This window comes from Lates calcarifer, linkage group LG10 (genome assembly GCF_001640805.2).
Source record: "Lates calcarifer isolate ASB-BC8 linkage group LG10, TLL_Latcal_v3, whole genome shotgun sequence".
NCBI lineage: Eukaryota > Metazoa > Chordata > Actinopteri > Centropomidae > Lates > Lates calcarifer.
The window spans coordinates 10,011,916-10,038,315 of record NC_066842.1 but is presented as its reverse complement, the minus strand read 5'-3'; the positions used below and the strand labels follow the sequence as shown (position 1 = coordinate 10,038,315).

The 26,400-nt window shown below is 37.9% G+C and overlaps 2 protein-coding genes across 3 annotated transcripts; both read left to right on the top strand.

Moving 5' to 3' along the window:
- Positions 1–1,250: 1,250 nt before the first annotated feature.
- On the top strand, positions 1,251–5,495 carry LOC108876738 (UDP-glucuronosyltransferase 2C1). Its single transcript, XM_051073286.1, has 2 exons — positions 1,251–1,417; positions 1,849–5,495. The coding sequence occupies exon 2, from the start codon at positions 1,868–1,870 to the stop codon at positions 3,467–3,469; it is 1,602 nt and encodes a 533-aa protein (XP_050929243.1). The 5' UTR covers positions 1,251–1,417; positions 1,849–1,867; the 3' UTR covers positions 3,470–5,495.
- A 5,790-nt stretch (positions 5,496–11,285) lies between these two features.
- On the top strand, positions 11,286–26,173 carry nptna (neuroplastin a). 2 transcript variants are annotated; one of them, XM_018666414.2, is made up of 8 exons: positions 11,286–11,666; positions 19,657–19,825; positions 19,947–20,041; positions 21,026–21,159; positions 21,831–22,104; positions 23,892–23,901; positions 24,955–25,031; positions 25,179–26,173. In XM_018666414.2, the coding sequence occupies exons 1-7, from the start codon at positions 11,576–11,578 to the stop codon at positions 25,013–25,015; spliced, it is 834 nt and encodes a 277-aa protein (XP_018521930.1). In that variant the 5' UTR covers positions 11,286–11,575; the 3' UTR covers positions 25,016–25,031; positions 25,179–26,173. The 2 variants fall into 2 exon arrangements, with proteins under 2 accessions (XP_018521930.1, XP_018521929.1); XM_018666413.2 differs by having other exon boundaries at positions 23,880–23,901.
- Positions 26,174–26,400: the final 227 nt, after the last annotated feature.

Genomic DNA, 26,400 nt, shown 5'->3' with positions numbered 1-26,400 from the left:
ATAACATAATCTTGTTGACCTATGTCAAAATCTAGTCTTAAAACCTTTTAAACCTTTAGTTTATAGAGTAGTCACAGGGTTTTTATTGCTAAATAAAGGTGTGTATTACCAAACTAACTGCCAGGATACAAAAAACCCTGACAGGTATATTCCAGTCAATAGGAGTGGCGATCCTTTGTTGCTGCCTTACACACCACCAGGCATAAAGGACAGTAAATAAGTAATAATCCAGTATAGGAGAACTGGTTGGTTTATGGGTCTCTGTGCTAAATATAATAAGGCTAGCATTTATAGAGTGCAATCTGTAGTTGATGGGACCTTGAGGCCTCCAAACAAATTAATCCACCCAGAAAAAAAACATTGTTTTAAGAATTGATTATTGGGCAAATTGTTCCATTGGCTAGAATGAATTCTTCTCTTTTAGCTCTCAGATTTAATAACGGCATAGCACAGTATAATGCGGTCCAACACAAACCTAAAATACCTTTGTTCAACCTAACCAGTTCAGATTGTTTTTGAGGCTGTGTCCTTCAGGTGTTGATTCTGCTCTATGGTAACAGGAATACCTTGAATACAGTTCAAACTACTGCCTCAAAAACCTGACTATATAGCTCCAAACTAATTGATCAAGGCTCTGCTTGTAGGTTGTAATGTTGCTTGAACTACTGCATCTTTGTTATCTTTACATCAAGGATCACAATGGATATAAGTCTTGGGCTTATTTATGTAATTCTTGGCATCTTTAGTTGTGTGTGATTCAGTGTTATTATCCATTTTACAATATCAAGTAAGTGAAAAAAAAAATGGTGCACATATTACAACAACAGCTATCTTCCTATTTTATGCAGGTACCGGATTAGAGTATTATGCAACAACATGTTTAAACCATCTTGTGTAATGAGTATTGGCTGGCTATAAAGGTGTGGACAAAGTCTCTAAACAGGATAATTATTTACAGTATAATTTGATGTTAGGTTAGGTTTTACCTGAGCAATGTGGTTTTTGTGATTATGTGCTTTTTGGAAAATTTAGTATTAACTGTATGGACCGGTTGATAGTCCTGTTCTATTTGGGTAAACAATAGTGACCCATTCAAAGTTGTGTGCACTGACTTGACACTAGATGGCACAACAGATAAATTTGTTCTGTTCACAACTGAACTCATGTTATGGCATTGCCATGAGCAACACACACTGCACGCCTTCTATTACAACATAGCTGTGTTTCATCGAACCCAGAAAGTGGAGTATATGTCATGTAACTCATTAACTCATGACTTTGAAGGGCAGACAAGGAGGCGCATTAAGCATACTTTCTCTCCAACTCTTCACAAAATCTGCTGTCTTACTGAATAACTCATATTGTACTGAGGTGACAATTTGAAGTTGGAGTGCTATTCTTGTACCAGTGGATCTGGGTAAGTGTTAATATTACTCATCAAGACTTCATTCAAAAAATAAGAAGCTCTCTTACATGTACACATTAACAAAAACAGCGTTTGGGGAACTCTTTTGTTTACATTTGGATCAGAGTGTGCCTAGTTAATATAATGTTTACGGTTCAGTGTCATTTCATCAATCGTGGAAGAAGTATTCAGATAGTCATGTAAAATTTTAATCTGCAAAGTAGTAACTATAACTTTCATATGATCTAGTAGAGTAAAAATGAACAATATTTGCCCCAGGAAACAAGTGGAATGTAATATAAAGTAGCAGTAAAGAACAAGTACCTCAAAATTGAGTAAATGTACTTAGTCATTTTTCACCACTGCATCATGTTGTAGTATGTCTGTAAACACAAAATGTGCAAACCAGAGAGGCAGTATTCTTTCATTGACTTGTTTTTAAGGTCTCTGGGAGAGGTCATCATGGCGGTGCCTCATTTGTCTCTACTCACCTTTGCTCTGCTGTTCATTCAACTATCCAGTTCATCTGGGGGCAAAATCCTTGTGTTCCCACTGGATGGAAGCCACTGGGTAAACATGAAAATACTTGTAGAGGAACTGCATGCCAAAGGACACAAGGTCACTGTGGTTCGAGCACCAGACAGCTGGTATATCAGTGAGAAGTCTCCTTTCTACACCTCTGTCACCCTTTCCAGCCCAGTTGGCTTTGAGGAAAACTTTGAAACCTTCTTGTCTCCACAGCTGGAGATCCGGGTTCAGGATAAGCCCTCATCTTTTTGGTCTCACGCCTGGAGTCGTTTTCAGATACAGCGGGTGCTTGTGAACCAGTTCTATCAGTTCCATAAGAGAATGAGTGAAATGGTTGTTCAGATGTTTGAAGATGAAAACCTGATGCGCTCCCTACATGATGCCAAATATGATGTGGTTTTGACCGACCCTGGCATCGGCGGAGGGGCCATACTGGCCCATCGGCTCCAAGTTCCTCTTGTTTTCAATGTCAGATGGACCATTCAAGGTGAAGCTCATCTTCTTATTGCTCCTTCACCTCTGGCATACATTCCTTTCACTGCAACAGAGTTGACAGATAGGATGACTTTCACTCAAAGAATCAAGAATGTTATAAGTTATACCATTGGGATGTACACACTGTCATACATGACAGAGCCTCACTACAAACCTGTGGTTAGAAGGTACTTTGGTCCTGATGTGGATTATTTAACGTTTTTCGTGGATGCTGATATATGGCTTATGAGAAATGATTTTGTCTTTGAATTTCCACGTCCTACAATGCCAAATATAGTCTACATGGGTGGATTTCAGTGCAAGCCCCCAAAGCCGCTGCCTGAGGACTTGGAGGAGTTCGTCCAGAGTTCTGGAGATCATGGGGTTATTGTGATGACCTTAGGAACTCTAGTTGGGAAGCTTCCTCAAGATATTGCGGAGGAGATTGCAGCAGCCTTTGCTCAGCTACCTCAGAAGGTTATATGGAGGTACATGGGACATAGGCCAGCCAGCTTGGGCAACAACACATTAATGGTCAGCTGGTTGCCACAGAACGACCTCTTGGGACATCCCAAAACTAGAGTATTTGTGACCCATGGAGGCACCAATGGGATTCAGGAGGCAATTTACCATGGGGTTCCTGTAGTTGGACTTCCCCTATTCTTTGATCAGCCTGATAACCTCTCCAGAATCAGAGCCAAGGGAGGAGCAGTGATTGTAGATATTGCCATGCTTGACAGGCACATCTTTGCAGATGCACTGATGACAGTTCTTTACAATTCCTCTTACAAGGAAAACATGCAGATGCTCTCGAGGCTGCACAGAGATCAGCCTATGAAACCACTGGACCAGGCAGTGTTTTGGATAGAATATGTTATAAGGCATAAAGGAGCCCGTCATCTGCAGACACATGCCAACAAGATGTCCTGGTTTGTTTACAACTCCATTGATGTTATTGCTGCTCTTGTGACCGTTGTTTTGCTTATAACATTCACCTGCATTTCAATTGTAAGATTACTGTGGAGAATGATTTTTGTTGGGAAAAGGGTTAAACAGGAGTAACATGAAATACAAGAGGCTGGTTTTCTGTGTGAAATTCAGACATTACCAGACATTAACAAAACATGTTGTTTTTTTTCCATCCCTTTTTGATTTCATTATTTTTTGGGGACTTCCTAAATGGGATGACCCATCAGTAGTTTTTTTTTTTTCAGTGTGAAAGATATTCACATTGCTACATCTGTCTTTGAAGAGACCTAAATGTCACTGTCTGCTAGCTTTGCACAGTTTTAGTATATTCATTGTAAAGATCAGAATACTTAAAAAAAAGTAATACTTTAATGTTTTACTGTTTTAGAAAAAAACAAGTGAAATTAAACTGGTTATAAGCAGGATTAAAAAACTGAATATTTCAGAAGGTTGTTATTATTTTTCTCTTGCTCTAGACATGGCAATGTTGGCATGTCATCATACTGTGTGAAGTTACCTGCATGTTACAGGTGAATATTATAAAAAATCACAGATGTATCATAGACAGGCAGGTTGATAGGATAAAACTTTCTTTTAATCTTAAAATGAACTACAAGAATGATGCTTATAATAATAATGCTTGCTGTATATTCAAAAAAGGTGCAGTACATGGCTGATAAAACAATACAGTGCAAGAAAATGTCATGAGACTGGTTGAGGAAGCCTTGACAGCTTTTGATTGAACAAGACTATATCAGACAATATCAAATAACTATAACCATAACACTACTTCTTGCTTGTTTTGTTGTAAAAAGCAGCTTAAATACTATATGTAATATATACAAAATATACATGATTTTGATGTATAGCAGTAAAAATAATTTCAATCTCATTCTTAACCATCAGCTGTGCATTATATATGACGATATATATTAATGAGTACAATTTACTTGATTATAAACATACAGGATGTCTTGCATATTGATTTATACCATAAATGATTATAAAACTAAACTTTTAACAAAAAATAATTCCAGAAGATTCTTGCCTTGGCCAGGCTGTACACAAGACTTCACTGCATTAACTTACATACGCTTCAAATTACACAGGAAAACATTTGATGCAGATCAAACAGCACATAGAAGTACAGTGCTAGATTTCCCCACCTAGACCTTTCAGCATACAATATCAGACAGCAGTATAACATGGTTTATAAGCATATTACTTTCTTTTATATTTCTTCTGGGCCTTTATGAATTAACGAAGTGGGATGGATGCAGCATCAGCAGCGTCTTCTTCGTTTTCACAGCTCTGGTTATTTTGCCCACAGTATCTTGTATATAAAATATGTGCAATGAGTAGCAGGACTAAAAATGTGACCACAGCATTTCCGAACCCCTAAAAAATGGACAGTCAAAACAGAAATGAGTAAGACACAGAATCTAAATGCTCATCAGCACTGTCATGTGGACATCTGTATTTTATGGGAAGCTGGTGCTCTCATCTACAAATTCAATTTCTGACACTTGCCAAAACAAAAGCCATCATTTTGTTCTTACCTGAGACAAGATATAAAACCTGTGTGAGCGATTCAGAAGTTCTTCTGAAGAATAAATTGTTGTGTTGGTTGGTTCACACCACTTCAGATAAGTTTTGTCAGCAGTTACAAATGTGCCTGGCCAGTCTGTCTTTGCGCAGACCATGTACTGGCCATTGAGCAACATAAGGGCCAACCACACTACAGGAGGCAGAAGGGCAACCAACATGCTTTTACCCACACTGTATCCATGAATCAAGAGCATCAGGAGAGAAGCAGTAACAGCAGGAATCAAGAAGAATGGAGCCACAAACACAGCATTCCATTTAGGATTACAAGGACAAGCAAATTCCACCTCCACAATCTTCTCCACAGCAGCCAGAAAGAAGCCAAAAACCACATTTGACACAACAGGGCGCTGTCCAAACTCATTCTTGAGTCTTGCAAGCAGCTCTTCCTCTGCTCCCATAACGATGATATGTAATCTATACAAAACAAATAATGCAGATAGAAATATAGAGAAAAGGTGCACATTTAGGAATGATTCAGGAATGTCAAATAAAACCGTTTTTTTTTTTTTTTTTAAATCAAAACTGAGCTTTGATGTAATAGCTGTACTTTTCAGGATACATTTGATAAGAACTGATGGAAAAGCTCTCAGCCTCCACTCTGCTGAGTTTTAATTGGTCTCTTCCTTTTCACCAAAAACACAGCTTCATAATATATTTAACTTTGAAATGTAAATATGACGGATTATTGAAATTTCTAAATAAAAAAAGCTTATGGTTTTTTACTTTGAAAAGAACATTTTCAGTTTTCATAAAATATAATAATGTTAATGTTAATATTTAGAACTTTTCATGCATTTATTAAATAGACAAGAACAAATCAGATAAACATTGATTATGTAAATCTGGTGTAAATTGATTTTAACATATTATAATTCAGTGTCTTAACAATTAGAAAATTTGATTTGAAGATTAAGTGTGCTATACACACTATGGCTGACCATATATCACATACTTTATCTTACTGTCTACGGCAAAAGAATTTAACACAACCTGAAATAAATCAACCATAACAGTAACCAGTTAGCATCTGTGTATTAAAGTCAGTCGTACCTACTTTGAAGTTGAAACAGAAAAATATCCTTCAATGTCCTTCAAATGAAAATCTTTCAACAGCTCTGCATTTGAAAATGTTTTTCTTCCTTCTAGACCCTTCCTGTTGTCATGTGGTTTAACTTTTCTTTTTTCTGTATAAATCTTCACCACTCGCTTTCCCTCAGTATATTGTATCTTCTTATTTATGTCAAGTAGTCCCTGTAAAAAGGATTCTCCCTATCATGGGCAAACAAAACAGTTCAATACTGGAACTTGACAAGCGATTTTACATTAAGAAACATCTGCACATTTATAGATGTCTGGTCTAAATGGAGGTTTCTTGTGGTTCAAAACTGAAAGTTCAGAGAAGTTCTTCTTACAGGGTTACGTGACAAAAATAAACCTGGTTTCTGACACCCTAAACTATGCTACATGAGAGTTTAACATGTAGACACATCCGGGGATGGTACATTATCTAGAACATATCCAGTATTGATTACCATACACAATATTTGTTTTTCTGTGTTTTATCTCCAATTCTTGTGATCATATACAATATCTCACAAAAGTGAGTACACTCCTCACATTTCAGCAGCCATTTTATTATATCTTCTCAAGGGACAATACTATAGAAATGAAACTTGGATATAATTTAGAGTAGTCACTGTACAGCTTGTATAGCAGTGTCACGTGTAAATATTTTGTGTGAGCACCATTGTTATCTAGCGCTGCCTTAATCCTCATGGAATTCACCAGAGCTGCACAGGTTGTTACTGGAATCCTCTTCCACTCCTCCATGATGACATCACAGAGCTGGTGGATGTTAGACACCTCGCACACCTCCACAACTTCTGGATATGACGCAGAGCATGATTACTCAACTTCTTTGGTCGACCCTGGCGAGGCCTGTTCAGAGTGGAATCTGTCTTGGAAAACCGCTGTATGACCTTGGCCACCGTGCTGTAGCTCAGTTTCAGGGTGTTACCAATCTTCTTATAGCCTCGGCCATCTTCATGGAGAGCAACAATTCTATTTCTCACATCCTCAGAGAGTTCTTTGCCGCGAGGTGCCATGTTGAACATCCAGTGGCCAGTATGAGAGAATTGTACCCAAAGCACCAAATTCAACAGCTCTAATCCATGATACACAAATTTGTATGGTCCAATCAAACAGGCAAAACATGAACATGATGAATAGGACGGTGGTGGCTTTGCATGTTTGAACGACATGTACAGGTATCACTAGGGGTGTACTCACTTGTGTTGCCAGCTATTTAGACAATAATGGCTGTGTGTTTAGTTATTTTCAGAGGACAGTAAATCTATACTGCTATACAAGCTGTACACTGACTAAAGTATACCCAAGTTTCATTTCTACAGTATTGTCCCTTGAGAAGATATAATAAAATGGTTGCTGAAATGTGAGGGGTGTACTCACTTTTGTGAGATATTGTACTAAAACCACTCCAGCTTCTGCTTTGAATGTTCTGTACATTTTTAACCGCAGATGTGCAATAAAAAGTGTGAAATTCAAGTCTGTTAGTCTTTGTCTGTTATCAGGTAAGCCAACAACAAACAGTCACCATTTTCAGTGCAGAAACAGTGAAATGAGTGAAATGAGGCTCAGTTGGCTTCAAGAAGCAGTTAACAATGAGGTTCACCGGTTTTTGCTCCTGTATTCTTTCATTAGCTTTCATTAGCATTAACTTCTACAAAATCAGACATGTCTTTGCAGAAAATGTGGATGTTCTCAATTATCTGTGTAATCTGTGTAACAGAGTGATGGAATTCCACTCTACTACTCTTCAATTTTCAAGATTCGATTTCCTTTTCCATCATTTAATACTGAAATCAATCTTTTTTTCCCCCTACAGATTAGGGTTTGTACAGTAGGTGGCAGCATAATGCTTTGTAGGGGGTTTGAGGAAATTGTTGGATTTGCACTTTAATATGAAAGCATATCTTAGTAAATATCAGCAGAAGCCACAAAGTGCTATTATATAGTTTACATGTTTACATGTCTGCAGGATGTGTGCTATTTCTTTTCCCCTTTGCCTCAGTCACATATCCATATTATATGGTGAACACTCATTGAATGAATTAGGAAGCTGGTGCCTAACAGCAGTATTCTTGGTGATTACAAAAGTAGGATAAAGAGGCAAAATAAATGAATTTTACATAAACAAATTAAAAAAAAATAAATTAACTATGAAAGAGCCCAAACACACCATCAGCTATCAGTGATATCGAAACTACAATGGGATTATTTGATTAGCTCTTTAACATGAAAAAAAATGTAAACTGCACATCTTAGTAAATACTAGCAGAAGAGACTAAGTGTGTCTGTAGGATGTCTATTAAAAGATAATCTTCCCCTTTCTCTTTCTCTAGCATGGCCACATAACCATATCTTACAGTGAACAGTGGTGAATCAGGACATTGATGACAAACTGGTATTCTTAGTGATTACGAAAGTGGAATAAAAAGGGCAAAACAAATAAATTTTATAGGCACAGGTAATAAAGAGAGAAACAAGTAAGCTTTATTCCAGAACTGAAAATACGGTGTGAGAGAAATTTATACACATATGACAAATAATCACACAAATGCAAGTGACTGGATGATAAAACAAGGGCACACAAAACATTTATGGAGACTGGTTACAGGAAACTTAATGTTGACAGTTTCTGCATTTTTAATTTGTTGTGAAAGCAGCTTCTTAGCAAAGCTGAGCTTCATTTTGAATCCTAAAAAGCTCAAAATATCTCCTCTTAATGAATAGCTACATGATGTAGTTCTCTTTTACCAGAACTTTACTCTAATTACACAATGTTTACAAGCACTATTCTCCACTTTCAAGTTTTAGCACAATATATAGCCTGTCATATATGATTTAGGTGGAATTAGACAGGCATGAGGGGCAAATAGTATAGACATTTTTTTTGCCACACATCAACGGCCCAGTTAACTGTTAGATGATAGTAGAGGGGTACAAGAATCTGGATCCTGAGTTTCCTTGATGGACACCAGAGGTTTTATCTGCTCTTTCCCAGGCTTCTTACTGTCCCATCCCTGAATGTTTAACATCAGCATGGAGATCAGGAATCCAGGAGCAATGAAAAATAACATAACAAATAGCCAATTCCATTTGGGATTACATAGACATGAAAAGTCCACCTCCACTAACTTCTCCAAGCAAACAAGGATGAGACTAAAAATTGTATTTGACACTAAAGGGCTCTTTTCAAGTTCACTCTTCAATCTAGAGATCAATGTGTTGTGTGCTGGCATCTTTAATCCTGTATGAATGAAAAAATAAAGAAAAAGGAGACAAAGTCCAAGACAAGGTGAAATCAGAAAAATAAAGACTTTTGAGATGCATCGTGTATTATTTAAAGTGGTATTGTGATCATTTCACTCAGCCCTACAATAATAATAATAACATGCATTATTTTCATCATTTAACATTATTATAGGGTGGATTTTGCTTTTGTTTAATCTGACAGTGAACACTGAATGACAGAACAAGTTCTAAGTTTTTTTACTTCCTTCTTACTCATGTACTGTAAAGCTTTTATCGGAAAAATTCATATGATTGGCATGAATTTAATTTGAAAATCGATAAAGAGGGTGCAGGTCATATTATCTTAACATCTTTTACCTAGGGAAAATAGGTTTTATAGGCTGATCTGACCTGATAATAATGCCCTGGACAAACAACAAACATAACATTTGTTTGCACTAAAGAGTCAATCAGCCATAACTGTCTGTCAGTACAATACAGCTAGTTCAAGGTTATACCTACCTTATTTATTTTTCTCTCTCTTATAAAATTCGTTCCAACTAGGAGACTTCAGGATCTTGGTGATGTTCTTTCTCAACTGCTCAGTTGAGTTTTGTGTGACAGGAAAAACCCTCTTGCTATTGTAAGAACTGAAGAACGAAAGTTCTTGTGACCACAGCTTGCTCAAATTTCCTGTACCGATAATTCAAGATAATTCTTTACAATGAATTCCACTTATGGAAAATATATTATGCAATATGTTTAATACTTTTAGTTATCTGTCAGGAAAACGCCTCCGGGGACTGTTTGCCCCCTCTGCCCCTTTAGCACATCCCAAAACTGGTAGTTAGGTAAAATAAGACTTAATTGATAATTTCTGTGAGAAAATCATTCTCTGCATTAGACCCACACTAAATGTTTATCAGCACTGGACAGATGACACCTGCACCAGTCTCAATAAATATACACTGATTCACTTACACTGATAATGATAACTCATACAGATTTGAAGATCAAAATTCTCATTTGTTAAACTTTGACCTCCAATTGTTATCTTTGTTTAGAATTGTGTTTGTCTTGTACAGTATTAAGACACTATAGTCACCATACTGCTGAATGATGTTGCTCAGTATTTCTAAACTGTCTATGTGAAGCAATGAAACCACATCCTGTTTTGCCGCAGAGTGGAGGTAAATTTCATTTGATCAATACTTATAACATGCATGTCCTCATGCATGAGCCTCACACTTTGTCGCTGTCATGTGAAAGTGCCAATCACAAGGTTTACAATATTTATTAATTGTATTTTTGCTTGTATTTTCCTGCATTATACAAAGTGCAGTGCTCACACAGTATTAGACCTACCCTGAAATTAGTAAAACAATTGGTGTGACAGCTGAAACGGACAAACAATATGGCTGTTATTGGTGTAAACACAACATAGATGTGTGGTAGATATAAGGAAATGAATTAGGCTAGTGTATGTGTGTGTGTGTGTAGGTGTGACTCCATAGTGTGAGCCTGCCTTTACCCTATGTTAGTTTGAAGAGAAATAGGATTAAAGATCTGCTTAAAGCCCATGCAAAGGCTGCTGAGGTCAGAGCTTAGTCAACCTGAGAAACTGGTTGACCCATGGCACAATTCAAGGCTTCGTTTATTAAGCACACACATTTGGAGAAACTTGTAGCAACGCCTGAGAAATACTCTTTTGTGATTGGCTGTCAAAGAAATTACTGCCCCATTAAGTCGCAGGTAACCATAGCAACACGAGTTACTTTACAATAACTCATTAACGTTAGCTAAACTAGTTTAACCATGGTTTAATTTGGCCACAAACATTTTTCACACATGGAACCTGCTCGTAAATGACTTTAATACATTTTTGAGATGAGAGTTCATTTGTTGTTCCTTTTAGATTTCTGATGCGCCTCGTGACAGGACGCTGTGTGATGTGTCTCCGCGTTCCTCCAAGATCTCGCGGGATTTTTGGGGATTAAACGGGTGGTTAAAACAAAGGTGGTTCCCTCGCTGCTGCACCGGGGCTGACGGCACGGAGCTGCTCAGGTAGCCAGCAGCGGTAGTACTGTGGGCTCCCGCTAGTCTACCTAGCGACACTTCCCCTCCTTTCTGCGTGACACACGGTTGGAGCGCGTGGAGGTGCGAGCCTCGGACGAATCCACCCCGCACCACAACCATCATCATCCTCATCATCATAATATTCCGCTCAGGTCACCTTAGCGCTCGACTACCGGCATTTTCCACCCCCCGTCTCCGAAGATGATACCTGGCAAACGAAGAGCCGCAGTCATGTCCTTCTCGGTGGCGATATTTGGAGCGTTGATGCTGCAGTCCGTGTCTTCCCAGAACGGTAGGAAATGAGCTCTCCTTAATAGAAAATACATAACGGTAATCCCACATCATGGCGAAAATGCGGTTTTTAGGGAGGGATGTCGCCTGCATTGGGCATTTAATGAAAGATTACAAGACGTTTCTGTCATTAGGAAGGCTGTCCAACACGAATGTCTCTCCAGCAGCCAAGTCTTATTAGATAATCCCTCAACGCTGCACTAAAAGAAACAGATATCAGTCAAGTGAAGAACTGTATTTTCTTTCTTTTTTTTGCTCTTCGAGCGCTGTAGGGTCAATAAATGATTAACATGCTCCAATCTGTTTTCGTTAGGCTGAAGTGGGCCACACGGAGGCCTGTGCGATGTCCCTAAAATGTCCTTTGAAGTGTAGGGCTGAATACAGAGTCGAAACATGAACAAGGACAAGTTCTGCTCTGTAGATTGTGGAGGGGATAAAAAAAAAGGTGGATAGGTAAATGGTGTCACACTGAAGTTCAAAAATGAGCACACACACACACACACACACACACAGACACACACACACACACACACACACACAGACAAATACAATCAACATGCTGTCACGCTTGGGTCTGCTCATATACGTAAGGATATGGCTCAGTAATTCAGGATTTAGTATCCAGCAGTATATCACTAACTCCTCTCCTGCAGGGTGAGATAATTCTCTGCATCAGTCCAGGTCCTGCTAACAGAGTGGGGGGAGAAAAAAGCATGTATGTAATTAGGTGTTGGACCTTTAGAAGTGCAGCTCTGTAAATAGCATCAGTCCATTTTGCTGCATGCTTCTATTTTTAGAGCAGAGATGCTGCATTGGGAACCATGGCTTTAATGTCCTCTTGCAACAGAGAATCTGTTAACTCTTCGCTGAGATGTGCTGCACTGCAGAATGGCATTGATTTCTCAGCACTCCTCTACTTGTCCAAATGACCCTCTTGCCTATAAAAAAAAATCATCCCCACCACACAGATCAGAGTGGTGTTAACCCCATCTCAGCAGAGTGTTTGTACCTGTGTATATGCTGTAAGTGTTGTTTGTGTCCCTTTGCAAGCGCTTGGAGTGAGAATTTATTCAGCTCTGGCCTTCCCTGGAGTTGACCATGTGTAGGAATGCATTACACCTCTCCTCCTATACTGCACACCCACTCGTAACATCTCCTCATCAATCAGCACTATAGTGGATAAAGCTCAGAAAGCTGGTTAAATGTAATGGCTTTTCATCTGATGCAAAGCTAAGAGATTGTGATCTTTTCAAGTCCAGCGAGGCTGGATGGTTCAGGAGACTACGATGTATGTATTGAATATTATTAGTTTATATTATACAATCAGTGTATGTCTTTGTTTTATGTAATTCTGTCCAGCTGAGTCTTGTAATGCAAGATATTAATGCACGCAGTTGCCAACCACATCACAGAAGCCATTTGTATCAGCTAATGGTGGTTCATATGTGAAGCTATTCCCGCTAAGGTTCTCTTGAGGATGTGAGTTTCATATAAAGTAGAATGGCTGTTACCAAGGCTGTTGAATACAACCACTCAAACCAGTTTTTTGTAATTTCTCACGCACAAGCCACAAAAACCACAAATAACAAAGGTCTCAGTTAATGAGTGGTTAAACTCAAATGGTGATTTTTGTTGTTTTAGTGATGAACATTAGTGCACAAAGCTATAGTGCGTTCAGTTCATGATTTAAACTTGATTAGTATGATATAGAAGGCTGTGGATGGAAAAGTACAAATAAAGGTTTTACGATGTAGTCTGCTGTTAGACGAGTAAAACATGTTAGTGTGTTTAAACAACAAACAAATTTTAAACAACTAATCAACATAGTGCCAATCCACTAAAGTATACAACACATCTTACACTTGAAATTAAAAGGCCCTATCTGTGCAGTTTGCAGGAGGACTACAAATGTCAATTATATTCATTATTAATGAATCTGATAATTAGTTCCCCAGTTTGTTGATTAAGTGTTTGGTCAACACAGTGTCAGAAAATTGCTTTTAAAGAAGCCCATCAGAATTCCTTAAAGCCCAAGGTGACATCCTCATGTTGGTTATTTTGTTTTGAAAACCAAAAGATACTCAGTTTAGCTTCACATAATACAAAGAAAAACATGAGATCATTATGAGCCAGCAGCTTGAATGCTTAGTATTTTTGCCTCAGAGAGTTGAATTGATTCTGAAAATGGATGACTGATTAGGTGATTAATCGACTAATGTTTCAGCTTTTATCCAGTGTTCTGCCATATTAATATCAAAGACATTCATTCTGTTATAAAAGTAGTGATTTTCTTTATGTCTCAGCTCTGGTCAATTAGAAACACAGTTTATTTAAATTTGATTCAAGAGGCTATTTTTAAAGCACATAAGGGTGAGCCTGCACCAGAGTATATAGAATATTCATTTTGTATCCAATTCATTGGTTTAAAAGGATTCATCACAAGATGCAGAGAAAATATCTGAAAGGAAAGACTCATGACTCTTCAAGGCCGTCTATTGTCAGGTTGTGTGGTTTCACTAATGAACCAGAAATTAGCATCCATTTAGACCCCAAGTATTCTAGTTATTCTATTAAAAAGTGGAGTGATAAGGTTAATAACTTACAGTTTTATTTTCTGATTGAAGCACCACATTAACCTCTTTCTCAGTCTTCAGTGACTATGTACTGACAGGATGTGTCTGAACAGCAGATTTTGACTGGTCCTCTCTAAAACATCCCAGTGACTGGAGAGAAGTATTATGCATTCAACCTTATAAAAAATGGTGCCGTGACACAATGACATAGATTTTATTTACACAGGACTTTCTGTTTTGCTAAATAGAGTATGTGACTCTAGAAGGCTTTTTTATAAAAAATAACACCTTTACATTTGAGGCGACTGGTCGATAGTTAGCTGCTATTTTGATTCATGTAAATCATCAAGATTATTTGTCAAGTGTAATCTCCAACCATTAATATTAGCTCTAGAGACAATTAAAATTTAAAGGTAATTGGAAGCAAATTGCTTTTACTTGTGTACAGGCAATGTTTCATTAAAAAAAAAAAAAGACAAAAGAAAACAAAAAATAAGAGGTAGTTTCCCTAAAATGAAATGTTGTTTGACCAGGACAAAAAAAGCAATTTAAGGTGTCACACTGGTTCTTTGATAATTTGTGATAAGCAATAGTGACTATACATTTTGGAGACTATTAATAATAAAAAAAAGATTAGATGAATTGATAAAATAATTGTTAGTTGATCAAGAATATGTAGAAAATTTTATATTAATCTGAATAATCTCAACTGATCATTAAACAAAAATGGAAAAGCACAATGCAGCCTAATTTTTCTAAATGGAGCAGGAGTGATCAGTTGACTGGTTAGTTGAAAGAAGATTAATCTACAACTGTATCTCAGATGTGAGGATGTGCTGCTTTTCTTGGACTAAATATAGTTAAGTAAATTATTGGGTTTTGGAATCATGGTAGTGACGTCACCTTGTGCTCTAGGATCCTGTGAGAGGTCTTTCCACTGTTTTCTGATGATTCCTAAACCAAACACTTAATCAATTAATTAAGAAAAAGCAGTGAGGATAATCACTAATGAAAATAATTGTTAGTTGCAGGCCTAGTTCTAAGATTACACATACATGGGAGACACATGTAACCACATGCCAGAACTAGGCTAACATCAGCTTGACACGAGTGACGTCACTCAGACATGTGTGGGACAGTGGCGTGCAGGGACAGTGTCAGCGGCTCAGCACTTTTTGACACATCTAGACTATCCGAGGTGACAGGATTTGTCTCTCAGCAGTTCTATGTTAAGAGCTCAGTTGGTGTTTGTTTTAGTTTTCAGCCCCAGTCATGTTATTTACTGCTTATATACGCAGGAATCTGTTCAGAACTTAATGAACCATCCGTGGGTGTAGTGACTTGAAACCAAGGTCCCATATTACAGGGGCCAAGATCTAAGACTTTAGCCTTCAAAAATTACTCATAGGTCTTCAAAAATCATCAGGAAGAGTCAGAGGTCAAGGTAACAGTGTTTTTATTTCCGGCAAAAAAAAACAAAAAAACCTGAGAGCAGTTCTCAGCACAGTCAAGCTACATGAGAAGGGCTCTGAAGAACAATAGTGTCCCTCTTCTCAGGGCTGTGGTTTTCCACGCCTGTTTGATCATTTCATTGGCTTGCAACATTACACCATTAGAACGCTGTTTAAGCTTATAGGCCATCCATTGTCATCTTATCAAATTACACCATTAGTTCTTCCCCAAAAAGTTACTGTTACTGGGCAGTGTCTTGGGCCTGTCTAGACATGTTCAGGCCCTCAGGAATGCTTAGGCATGATTTTCCATTACAGGCCCTCATGATTTTCCACAATTACTTATTTGTCTGTTACTGTTACTGTGAACTTTCCACCCCCTGCACCATTCACCCTCATATCTCAATTTTCCTTTAAAGGCATTATATGTCTTCTTCACACACACATATGCTCATCTCACACATGACGTACTTTGCATGCAGTGGACACTACCAACTATTTCATATGGTGACCTTTGACACACATCATCATTATTCTTTCTCTGAATCATCTAGTGAGTGTTCATATCATTTTCATATTCTCAATACTATTCATCAGCTTGCAGCTTTGCTTATTTGTTAGAGGCTAACTTCAATAAACCTCTAAACATCATCATACTTTTGGCACATCACATCGACTGAAAAATTATACCACACGGGCTGTACAGCAGGGTTAGGATGTCAGCTAGAGGAAAAAAAAAAAAACAAAAAATGTGATTGTCTGTCTTGTGATGATCTGCCTGGTCTGGTTGGCTGTCTCTTCCTCTTCCTACTTTGTTGCCGTAGAGTGCTTCTATGGAAACGGAGGGGGTCTATCACCGTGCGCCCACACGCTCCCCAGAGACCCAGAGCTGCAGCTTCTATAAATCTCCTCGCAATCTCATGTGCTTTCTCCACGGCGCCTATAGACCACGCTTATGACTACAACCCCCCTTCCTCCTCCTCTTCTTTCTGAGCAGCCATGATCAATTGTTTCAATTTTATTTAATTTGCTTCTGGGAGGGAGACATTTCAGTCCAGCAGAATTAAGAGTATGTACAGTTTTCCCGTTATCCGTGTCTCCATTGTTGAATAATGGTATAAACAATGATCGTTGTACAGATGAGATTTACTGGAAATAATGACAAGGTCACTTGGAGGACTTTTGGATGTGAGCACTGTTTGAGCCAGGCACAGATTTATAAGATGTTATTAATTGGACAAAACCAAGTGAGAGCAACCGTGCAGGGACATCCCAGCAGAATTGAATTAAAGCTTCCCAGGAATAGCAGTAATAAGGGCTTAGGTAGATCTGAGGTCATCTTTCTATTTGCCAGCCAAAATATTGATGTGACCCCCTGCTGACAATAGTTTAAATGTTGGATTTATTGTATATAAGACCTGAAGCAATTAGTAGATTAATCAATTAGTTGATTGACAGAATATAAATCTCCTTTTTTAAAAACCAGAATATCTCTAGTAGTTTTGTTTATTCCTTTTTTCTGAGTCTTCTGTGATAGGTTTGCTGCTCAGCCCAGAGAAAGCAATTTCAATGAGAGCAGTCAATGAACTGATTAGTTGATCAACAGAAAATTAATCAGCAACTATATTGTGATCATTTGTTAATCAGAGGACAAATATTACCTGGTTTTAACTTCTCGAATATGAGGTTTTCCATATGTGAAACATAGGTAAAATATTGTAAATGCCATTTTATAGATGAAATGATTAATTGATTAATCAAGAAAGTAAGTCATATGTTGAAAACAACCATTAGTTGCAGCCTTACTCTACTCATTTTTTTCCTTTCTTTTTTACTCCAGTTAATGTGTGTTTTCATTTTTCTGTTTTAATATGATTTGTCTGTCAGTGTCTTTTTGATTATTTCACATGATCTTAATTTTCTTTCTGTTCCTTTTAATTTACTCTGATGTTTTCTTTCCTTTCCATCCTACACCTGTTTTTCTTTTTTTGGGCCTACCTCTGGACGCGTTGCCCTCCCTAAACCTCCACCACCAGCGGGTTTTGTGAAATCACCTCTCTCTGAGACTAAGCTCACAGGCGACGCCTTTGAGCTGTACTGTGATGTGGTGGGAAACCCCACCCCAGAGATCCAGTGGTGGTACTCTGAGATCAACCGAGCCGATTCCTTCAGGCAGCTGTGGGACGGCGCCCGTAAGCGGCGAGTGTCCATCAGCACGGCCTATGGCGCCAACGCCGTGAGCGTGTTGGGCATCTCTCGTCTAACGCTGGATGATTCTGGGACCTATGAATGCAGAGCCAGCAATGACCCGCGACGAAACGACCTGCACCAAAATCCAGCCACCACCTGGATCCGTGCTCAGGCCACTATAACGGTGCTGCAGAGTGAGTGGTCAGTGTAGAGGAAACATCCCCCTCCTCCGTTAGCAACCAAATTTAACAGTTCCTGTGTGATTCAGCCTCCATCTAACCTCTCCAGAGGACTGCTAGCTTCCTCCGTAGGTGCCATCCTCCCCTACAGATCTGGAAAATGAAGAGAAACACCATCAACTTGTCCTCACATTATCTTTTACAAGCAGAGTTGAGTAGTATTTTACATTGTGCTCATCCCTTAGTCCAGTACATCCTTCAGCCTGTAGAGCCCAGTTCTCCTTCATTTCCTTTCTACTTCATTTTTCTCTCCTTTTAGCTCTCATTGTTTTGTTTCCCCCTGTATTTTATTTCAGTTTTTCTCTTGATTATTTTTTTTTTTTTGTCACTGACCATGTTCATGTATCACTGTGTATCAATAAGTACCAAAAGCTGGTCATATTAATAATCTTGTTTATTCTTTGATCATATAGTTCCAGATTCAGAATCACAATTTTTAAACAATTTAAGGTGATTTTATGTCATCAAAAGGTTATGTTTAGACAACATTTACCAGTTGTTAGGTACAAACCGTGATGTTAAAACAACACTGAGCTGTACTGTATATCTGTGCTATTAGTGTTTAAAATCAGGGTTTCAGCTTGTGACTGCTCAGATTGAGAACTTCACCAGTGTCTACATGTCCAAACAAGATGTAGATAATCAGGATTAAGCAGAATACAAACTGTTCAATTAAGGTAATCATTGCTTAAAAGCTAATCCAAGCAAGGTTTTTCCACAGGTTGCATTTCAACCAGTTACAAATACATGTAGCTGTAGAGGTTTTTTAAGGGACTCCTTCAGAGCTACTTATTCTTAGCTCTGAGCCATTGGATGGACTATGATATAGTGTCAGCTCCACTGTCTCCTAACATGAGCAACTATTTTATAAAATCTGAATCAACTGAGGTAGACTTAGCTGCACTATTAAATTACTTGAATTTCTTGTGATCTCAGCAGGAATGTGCTTCATGAAAAAGAAAAAAATCACTGGTCTACCTGATAAGGTAAAATTACTGATCAGAGACAGAAAGCATCAAAGAGAGCTGATTTTAGCTGTCATTTATGTGGTGGGTGGTGAGGGCTGTAGCACATTCAAAACACTTGCAGTGGAGACGACGTAGTTGCAGGATTCATCCAGAACTGAGCTTTAATATTCATTTAAACTGCAGATAGTATGAATGATTGGATGCTTTCTACTAAAATGCACCTTGGGAGTTGTAGTTGACACCTCTATTTACATTTTAATGAACACAGGCTTGTAACTTTTTTAAGTTTTATTAAAGAATTGGATATTTGTTCATCTGTAGTACTGATAAACTAGTCGTGAACGTTTCATTTCCATCTGAATGAATTTCTGTTTCAGGAACCCTGAAATGACCAAAATAATTCCTCCCACTTTACAACACTTTTCCTGTTCTGTATCGTATAAAGTGTGTTTGGCTGTGGTGTCTGTCTGAACCCTTTGTGCGTTGTTGTTTACATCTTCCAACACACCCCTGCCCACGAGTCCTGGCGAGCATCGCTTCTGTCATAGCTGATCTGTGTCTCTTTCACAGAGCCGTCAATTGCCGCCTCTGAACACGCCACGCTTCCTGTGGAAGGCGACGTTCTCACACTGCAGTGCAACCTGACCACCCACCACGATATCCACAAGGAGAGCTACTGGATGAAGAATGGGGAGCTGATCCCAGACACACGCAATGAAAATAAGAACACTGAATACAGGTAGGAGTTGAAAACTGGCAAAATCTTATGCAACTTGTGTGTGTGCTTTTGTGTGAGTTCTCAGTATTTGAGTTTTATCAGCCTGGTGTGGGTTCATGTGAGGTGTATTTCTGCTCTGCAGGCTGAACAAACCAAGGGGAGACGATGCTGGAGTGTACATGTGTGTCTACACCTTTGATCTGGCTCCTTCGGCCAACGCCACCATTGAAGTTAAATGTAGGTGTTGATTTGTGAGCTACAGGCGTCTTTGTTAGTTTTAAGGCCACATTAGAGATGTCACCAATAAAAATGGCCCGAGTGGCCTTGAGCGCTAGCAGCCCTGTCATGTGAGGACCTGTGATTTCAAACGGCTCTGCTGGCTGCTCAGGGGCAGCCAGCGCCCTTGACACCTCCATCTAACCAATGCCCAGCTCAGTGGCAGCAGATGGTGTCTTGTTTGTCTGATGGCTAGGGATTAGGTCTCAACAGTAAAATCTGGTCAGCCTTTTCTGCTGTCACACACGCATGGCTGTGGAAGCAAATTGGATTTTTGGACAGTTGACTTTTATTTTATGGAGAATTTATATTCATCCAGGCAGAAAAATGATTTACAGTCAGGCAGATTTATAATATGTAGAATACATTGAATAATATAGACAGTGTAATCTTATTCTGGTTCACTTGCTCCTGATAGATTCAGTGAAATGTTGTGAATGAAATTTTTGATGTTCAGATTACTCCTCTGTTCACACAGATGTTCGTCTGATCATAAAAGACTGGACTAGTAAAAATACACAACATCCTGTGTATGTTTAATTATTTTATTGGTGTGAGTTCAATTCTTTTTTCTTGCTCCACAATGTTGATTGATGATTTGCTGAATTATTTCCGTCCCACAGCTGTTTTAATACAAATTAAATTTTCTTTTATCCCAAGTGCTTTGTGCATCGTATTTAGAAAGTACTTAATAACAAAATAATTGTTATTGTTTGAGCTGACCACTGTAAAGCACCCATTCAGTGACTGAAAATGTTTATTTAGGTATAATTATTTTCCATTAGCGTTGTCTACTTCACTGATGCTAAAAATATAGATGCAGTAGTTGTAGTGCAAATTATCAATCCATTCATTGTTTTCATGCACATCACCTGACTACACCATAATTTATAAATTGGTGCACTCATTAATATAACAAAGAGTCTTTGATATTTTCTGTTTTAGCTGCTCCTGAGATTATAGGCCACAAGCGTAGTGAGAATAAGAATGAGGGCCAGACTGCTATACTCTACTGTAAGTCTGTGGGCTATCCTCATCCTGTCTGGACCTGGCGGAAGTTTGAGAACGGCGTTTTTAGGGTATGTGACACAAATATGCATTATATATTAATAGATTTCTATGAGTGTTAATAATTTGTGAAATCCACAGGTGCTGTAGTTTGTTTCATTGGGAAGCAGTAACATCTAGTGCACATACCTGCACCACCAAAACTATGTATTTACTATTATTCTGACTTGTTTTGACAAATGTAAGCATAATGACACATTATAAGAAACAATATAAAAAGACAACAGTATCTGGTATGTAACTGGTTATTATGGCATGTAAACTTAATCCAAGTTTAGTTTCCTTGTACCTGTATCCACTACTCATCTACTAACAGAATATAAATATGCACACCCATGAAGCAAATTGACAATGTCAAATTGACAATTATGTCAAAGGAAAAATCTATTAGTATTAGTATTATTCATCATTTTCATAATAATGTATAGTGATGATGATTATTTTTATTCATACAATACCTTTCAAAAGAAAGGTACCAGGTGCTTTAAATGGGTAAATGGAATAGAATACCCAACAATACAATAAAATAAATAAAGTGGATAAAACATATGGGAACTGGAAAAATAGCACTTAAAGATCTGACGCTCATAGAGGAGCAGCATTTCAGAGATAAAAAGTGAAATAATAAAATAAATAGAAAAATAAATAAAATAAAAACATCTCTGTCCTTTTCCTTCGATAGGAAATTGACAACTCGACTGGACGCTTTTTCATCAGCAGCAGAGACAACTACACTGAGCTCCACATCCTCAACCTGGACATTAGTTTAGATCCAGGCGAGTACCACTGCAATGCCACCAACATAATCGGCAGCCGTGACGAGAAGATTGTGCTGAGGGTCCGCAGCCACTTGGCCCCCTTATGGCCTCTGCTGGGGGTTTTGGCCGAGATCATTATCCTGGTCATCATCATCGTTGTTTATGAGAAGCGTAAGAAGCCAGAGGATTTACAGGACGGTGAGTCACCAGCGATGGTGCTTTGGATTATTTTATTATCCCCCCTGTTTTTTTAAATATATCTGAGCAGAAACAGATTTTACTGTGAAGTATTGACATGGATTTCTGCTGTGAATTCTCTCTACATCCTCATGGAGAGTGATTGTTGGGCAATGAGGTGCACTTTGTTTTTAGTGTCTTCTCCAGTCATTCCTTCACCAGAGACATCAACAGTATCGCCTGACTCTGTGCTGTGCCTGCATTCACAGCATTCAATAATTCAGTCTGGCATAGTTGACCCAATAGGCAGACACTGTTGCAAGAGGTCGCACCTTGTCAGGACAATTTCATCCATTTAATATTCATGAGAAATATGATACTGCAGTGTCGCGGAGGTGGACAGTTTCAATTATTAACAGCTTTCCAGGGACCTTGTGCTGTCCCCGAGCTGCTGCAAGCTTAACCACGACAACATCATTTAGCTACACAACCTGCCTGTGCCATCCTGGTATTTTCTAATACTACTGAGTACTTCATTTTCAAGAGACTAGCTATATCATAAATAATGCATTAATGGTATTTGGGTGACCTTTATTCTCTCAAACAGAATTTTGATGTTGGCACATGCTGATTAGACGCAACGTGCAGTGAATGACTGACAGATCCCAGTGACTCTCTCACTGTACAGAAATATATGGCCATTACGGTTCATTACATGGTCAGAAACGGGCTGCTGCAGAATTTGTAGTGTTTAAGTCACCTTGAGAGTTTCAGAAAATGGATGTAGATTGCGTGACTCAGACTTTCTTTCTTTCTTTCTTTCTTTCTTGCTTGAAATGTAATTAATATTTTACTTGCATTTCTATAAATCCGGTTAGCTTTGGCTTCTGAATACTTTAACAGATTGTTGTAATATCTCCCATCCTCCCCTTCTTCCAAATTGCATAACCTAAACCATGTTTGTGGTAAGTGTGAGACTTTGCATGCCTCATGAATTTCAATAAGCATTCAGCCTCATCTTTTTCCAGTTCACAGCACAGTACACAGTTGTGCTAAGCCTCCTCTGTCTTCAGCATTAGTGTTAAACACAGTTTAAATTTTTCCTTTTGAAAGATTTTATTTTTTACAAACAGTAACTCCATATTTTTTGCATCAAACTCATAATTACTACAGCAGTGAAATGAAATGGCATGCGAGTCACTGTAAAGAACTGAAACTATTGTGTGTTCATCAGTCATTTCTACTGTGACTGTTTCACACTGCTTTGATGAATGATTACCTGCAGTAGAGGACTGACTGGTGCTGCTTCTTACTAACCACTTTGAGTGAAATGATGTTCTTTGTAAGTGCTGCTTGTCTGTGCATGACAACAGTATTTCTTTTTTTTAATTAGAATTTTGCCTGTATGTAATTGTTCTCACCTGCTCATGCGTTTCAGTGTGGTGCTGTGCTGGATTTTAACTGCATTCTGTGTGTTTGTCAATGACCTCATGGGGTGGTTTTCCTGCGGCATGACAGCGTTTATTGTTTACTGTTTTTGTTACTTCATCTCGACTGCGTTTTCATTCCATAACACAGTCTGTACGTACAGTACAGCTGGAACATAGAAATCCTCAAAAGGCTCAGGACAAAATGCAGTATGTGTTAGTCACAGCTACTGATGCATCTTTCTGTTCCAAAAAAACAAAACAAAACAACAACAACACACAAAAAACACTTCATCAGCGTGTGCTGCTTCCTTGCAATTATTTTCTTTTTTGGTCTTCACTTCTCCATATTTTCCCTTTTTGCCTCAGATGATGACCCAGCTGGACCAGTGTAAGTATAAACCTTTTACCTCCACTGCCTTTATCTCTTTTCAGCCTGGTGCAGTATTGTGTATTTTGTCATAGCTCACCATTATGTATCTACTCCTGACTTGTCTGTAGAGCTCAGAGTACAGTACACCCCGAATCTGGGTCACAAGTAACTTGGAGCATCATGTGATGTCACTTTGCTGCATTCAAATAAAAAATTTAAAAGTCAGTCAAGGACGCCTTTGCTGTCACTGACAGGTTATTGTCCTGATTAGTAAAGCCATGATGCTCTAAGACTTAAAAAGGCAACACTTTGCTTTAAGTCTTTTATAATCAGTATGTAAATATTTATTCAGCGGTTCACAAATATTTCATAACTATGTTGTAGTTGTAAGGAGATAAGAGCTTATGTATGTATTTGCTAAACAATTATAACTCCTCCTGTGGGCATCCATAAAGCAGTTTGTGTATAAATAGATGATGAAGACAATATCATATGTCTTCACAGGAGAAGCTAAAATTGTTGATGAAAAAATGTTTGTGTATCTGTATATAACTACATTACATAATGTGTTTGTATACTGTATATAAAGCAAAGTGTTATAGCAGTAATATAGTAGAGTATAGTAGTAATGATAGGAATTGTTTAAAAATATAACTTGACCTAGGTCTGGTCTGCTGTAGAGTTTTCTTGTAATCAGCTGTTGTTGCTATTGTACACTACAGTTGTAACAAAGTATTATTTTCATCACTAATTAAAGGGTTACTCAACTAATAATTCTGATAACATTGTCAGGGTTATTTTATTCACACAAAAGATATTGCACTGTGTAGTATAACTACTACAGTACTGGACTGTTCCTTTAATCTAAACTGAACTAGTACTTGGTCTATAAAATGTCAGACATTGTGCTAAATTCCCATCATAAGCGTCCAAAAGATTTATTCCGCTTAACAACCAAAAGCATGTTATTTATAATGATGTGAACTTTTTGTGTCTTTTTTTTATTTTTTTTACCTACACATGTTTTCATTTGAAGTGTCAACTGATTTTGTTGTTTGCTTCCTGCTAAAGGAAAACCAATTCAACCAACAACCACAAAGATAAGAACCTCCGCCAGAGGAATACAAACTGAGCAGCCCGTCTGCTGAGTAAGTATTGAATTATTAAGAGGAAGCCTGATGATAAATATGTTTTATATGCCTGTACCTACAAATGAAATTACATATGAAATTATCACTGATATCAAAAGAGGACTATTGCGAGACTGGGCTAACGGATTTTCTTTTTAATTGCAGGTTTCATTACACATGTATTGACCATATGAAGGTAAACAAGAAGGGAATCCATACCAGTTGTTAATAGGATGTATCTGCCATTAAAGTATGGTTGTGGAGGAGTTAAATGAGGCATGCCTTATGATTTTGTTGTGTGAGGTCAGGAGGTACTCAAAGCATTATGGAATTGCTAACATTATAACCATTGTTGCTGCATGCGGTTGTTGACGTTTATGATTTTTCCTTCTTACCCACTAATTTTACATTTTTACTACTTCTAAAATAATGCATGCAAGCTGTTGACCTTCTGTTTGACACAGAAATGGCTTTTTTTTTTTTTTTTGGGTTTTTTTCTCTGAGAGTGGCTTCATGTAGATAATCTGTACTGTGTGTTATAGAGGAAAAACAAAACACGACAATGTAAAAGAAAATACCACCATAATCTGGTATGACAGTTATGTACAGTTTTATCATTCCACTGCATACCATTTTCTAAGTTTTATCATTTTATCAGAAAATATCTATTACATTTTAAGGGCTTTGCAATGTCCCTCTAACTTTGGTTAAGGTTTACTTTACTGTATGTATGTACTGTATGTATTAAATCACTATAACTATATATCAGATCACCATTAATATAAAGATTATTCATATTATATGATGCACTTAAATGTTGAGGATAATGAAAAACTGTATAAATCTACTTTAGGTAAACTGTACTAATCATTCTAAAATATTGTTTTATAATTATGTGTATTGTACAGCATGGCTATTATCCTATGCAATTATTATCCATATCAATATATTGAAAATCATTGCAGCTTTTGATTTCTCTGTGACAAAGCTTTAAACTAGTAGGATCACCATAGAGTGTTGATGGCATACTACACAGCTGCATGAATTCTCTACAGCTGGCGTGGGAGGTGGTGAAAGAAGGCCCACGTCAGGACTGACACATGTGAAGCAATCCCAAGATCCCGAGTCATTTTTAAGAATAAATATCTCGAAAAAGAAAATGTGTCTGTCAAGTTGGTTCTTCTGTAAATGATTCACACATGCAGTTCCATTGGGATGAAGACAAGCAAAAGCATGTGGGTAACGGCACCATCTAGTGAGATTTTGAGTGACTCACAGTAGAAACATGAGTTAAAACTGATTAATTACTTTTCAATGAAATTGACTCAGTTGTCATAACTTAATCTGTGATTCATTACAAACAAGAGAGTTCTGCTGACCTGTGTTT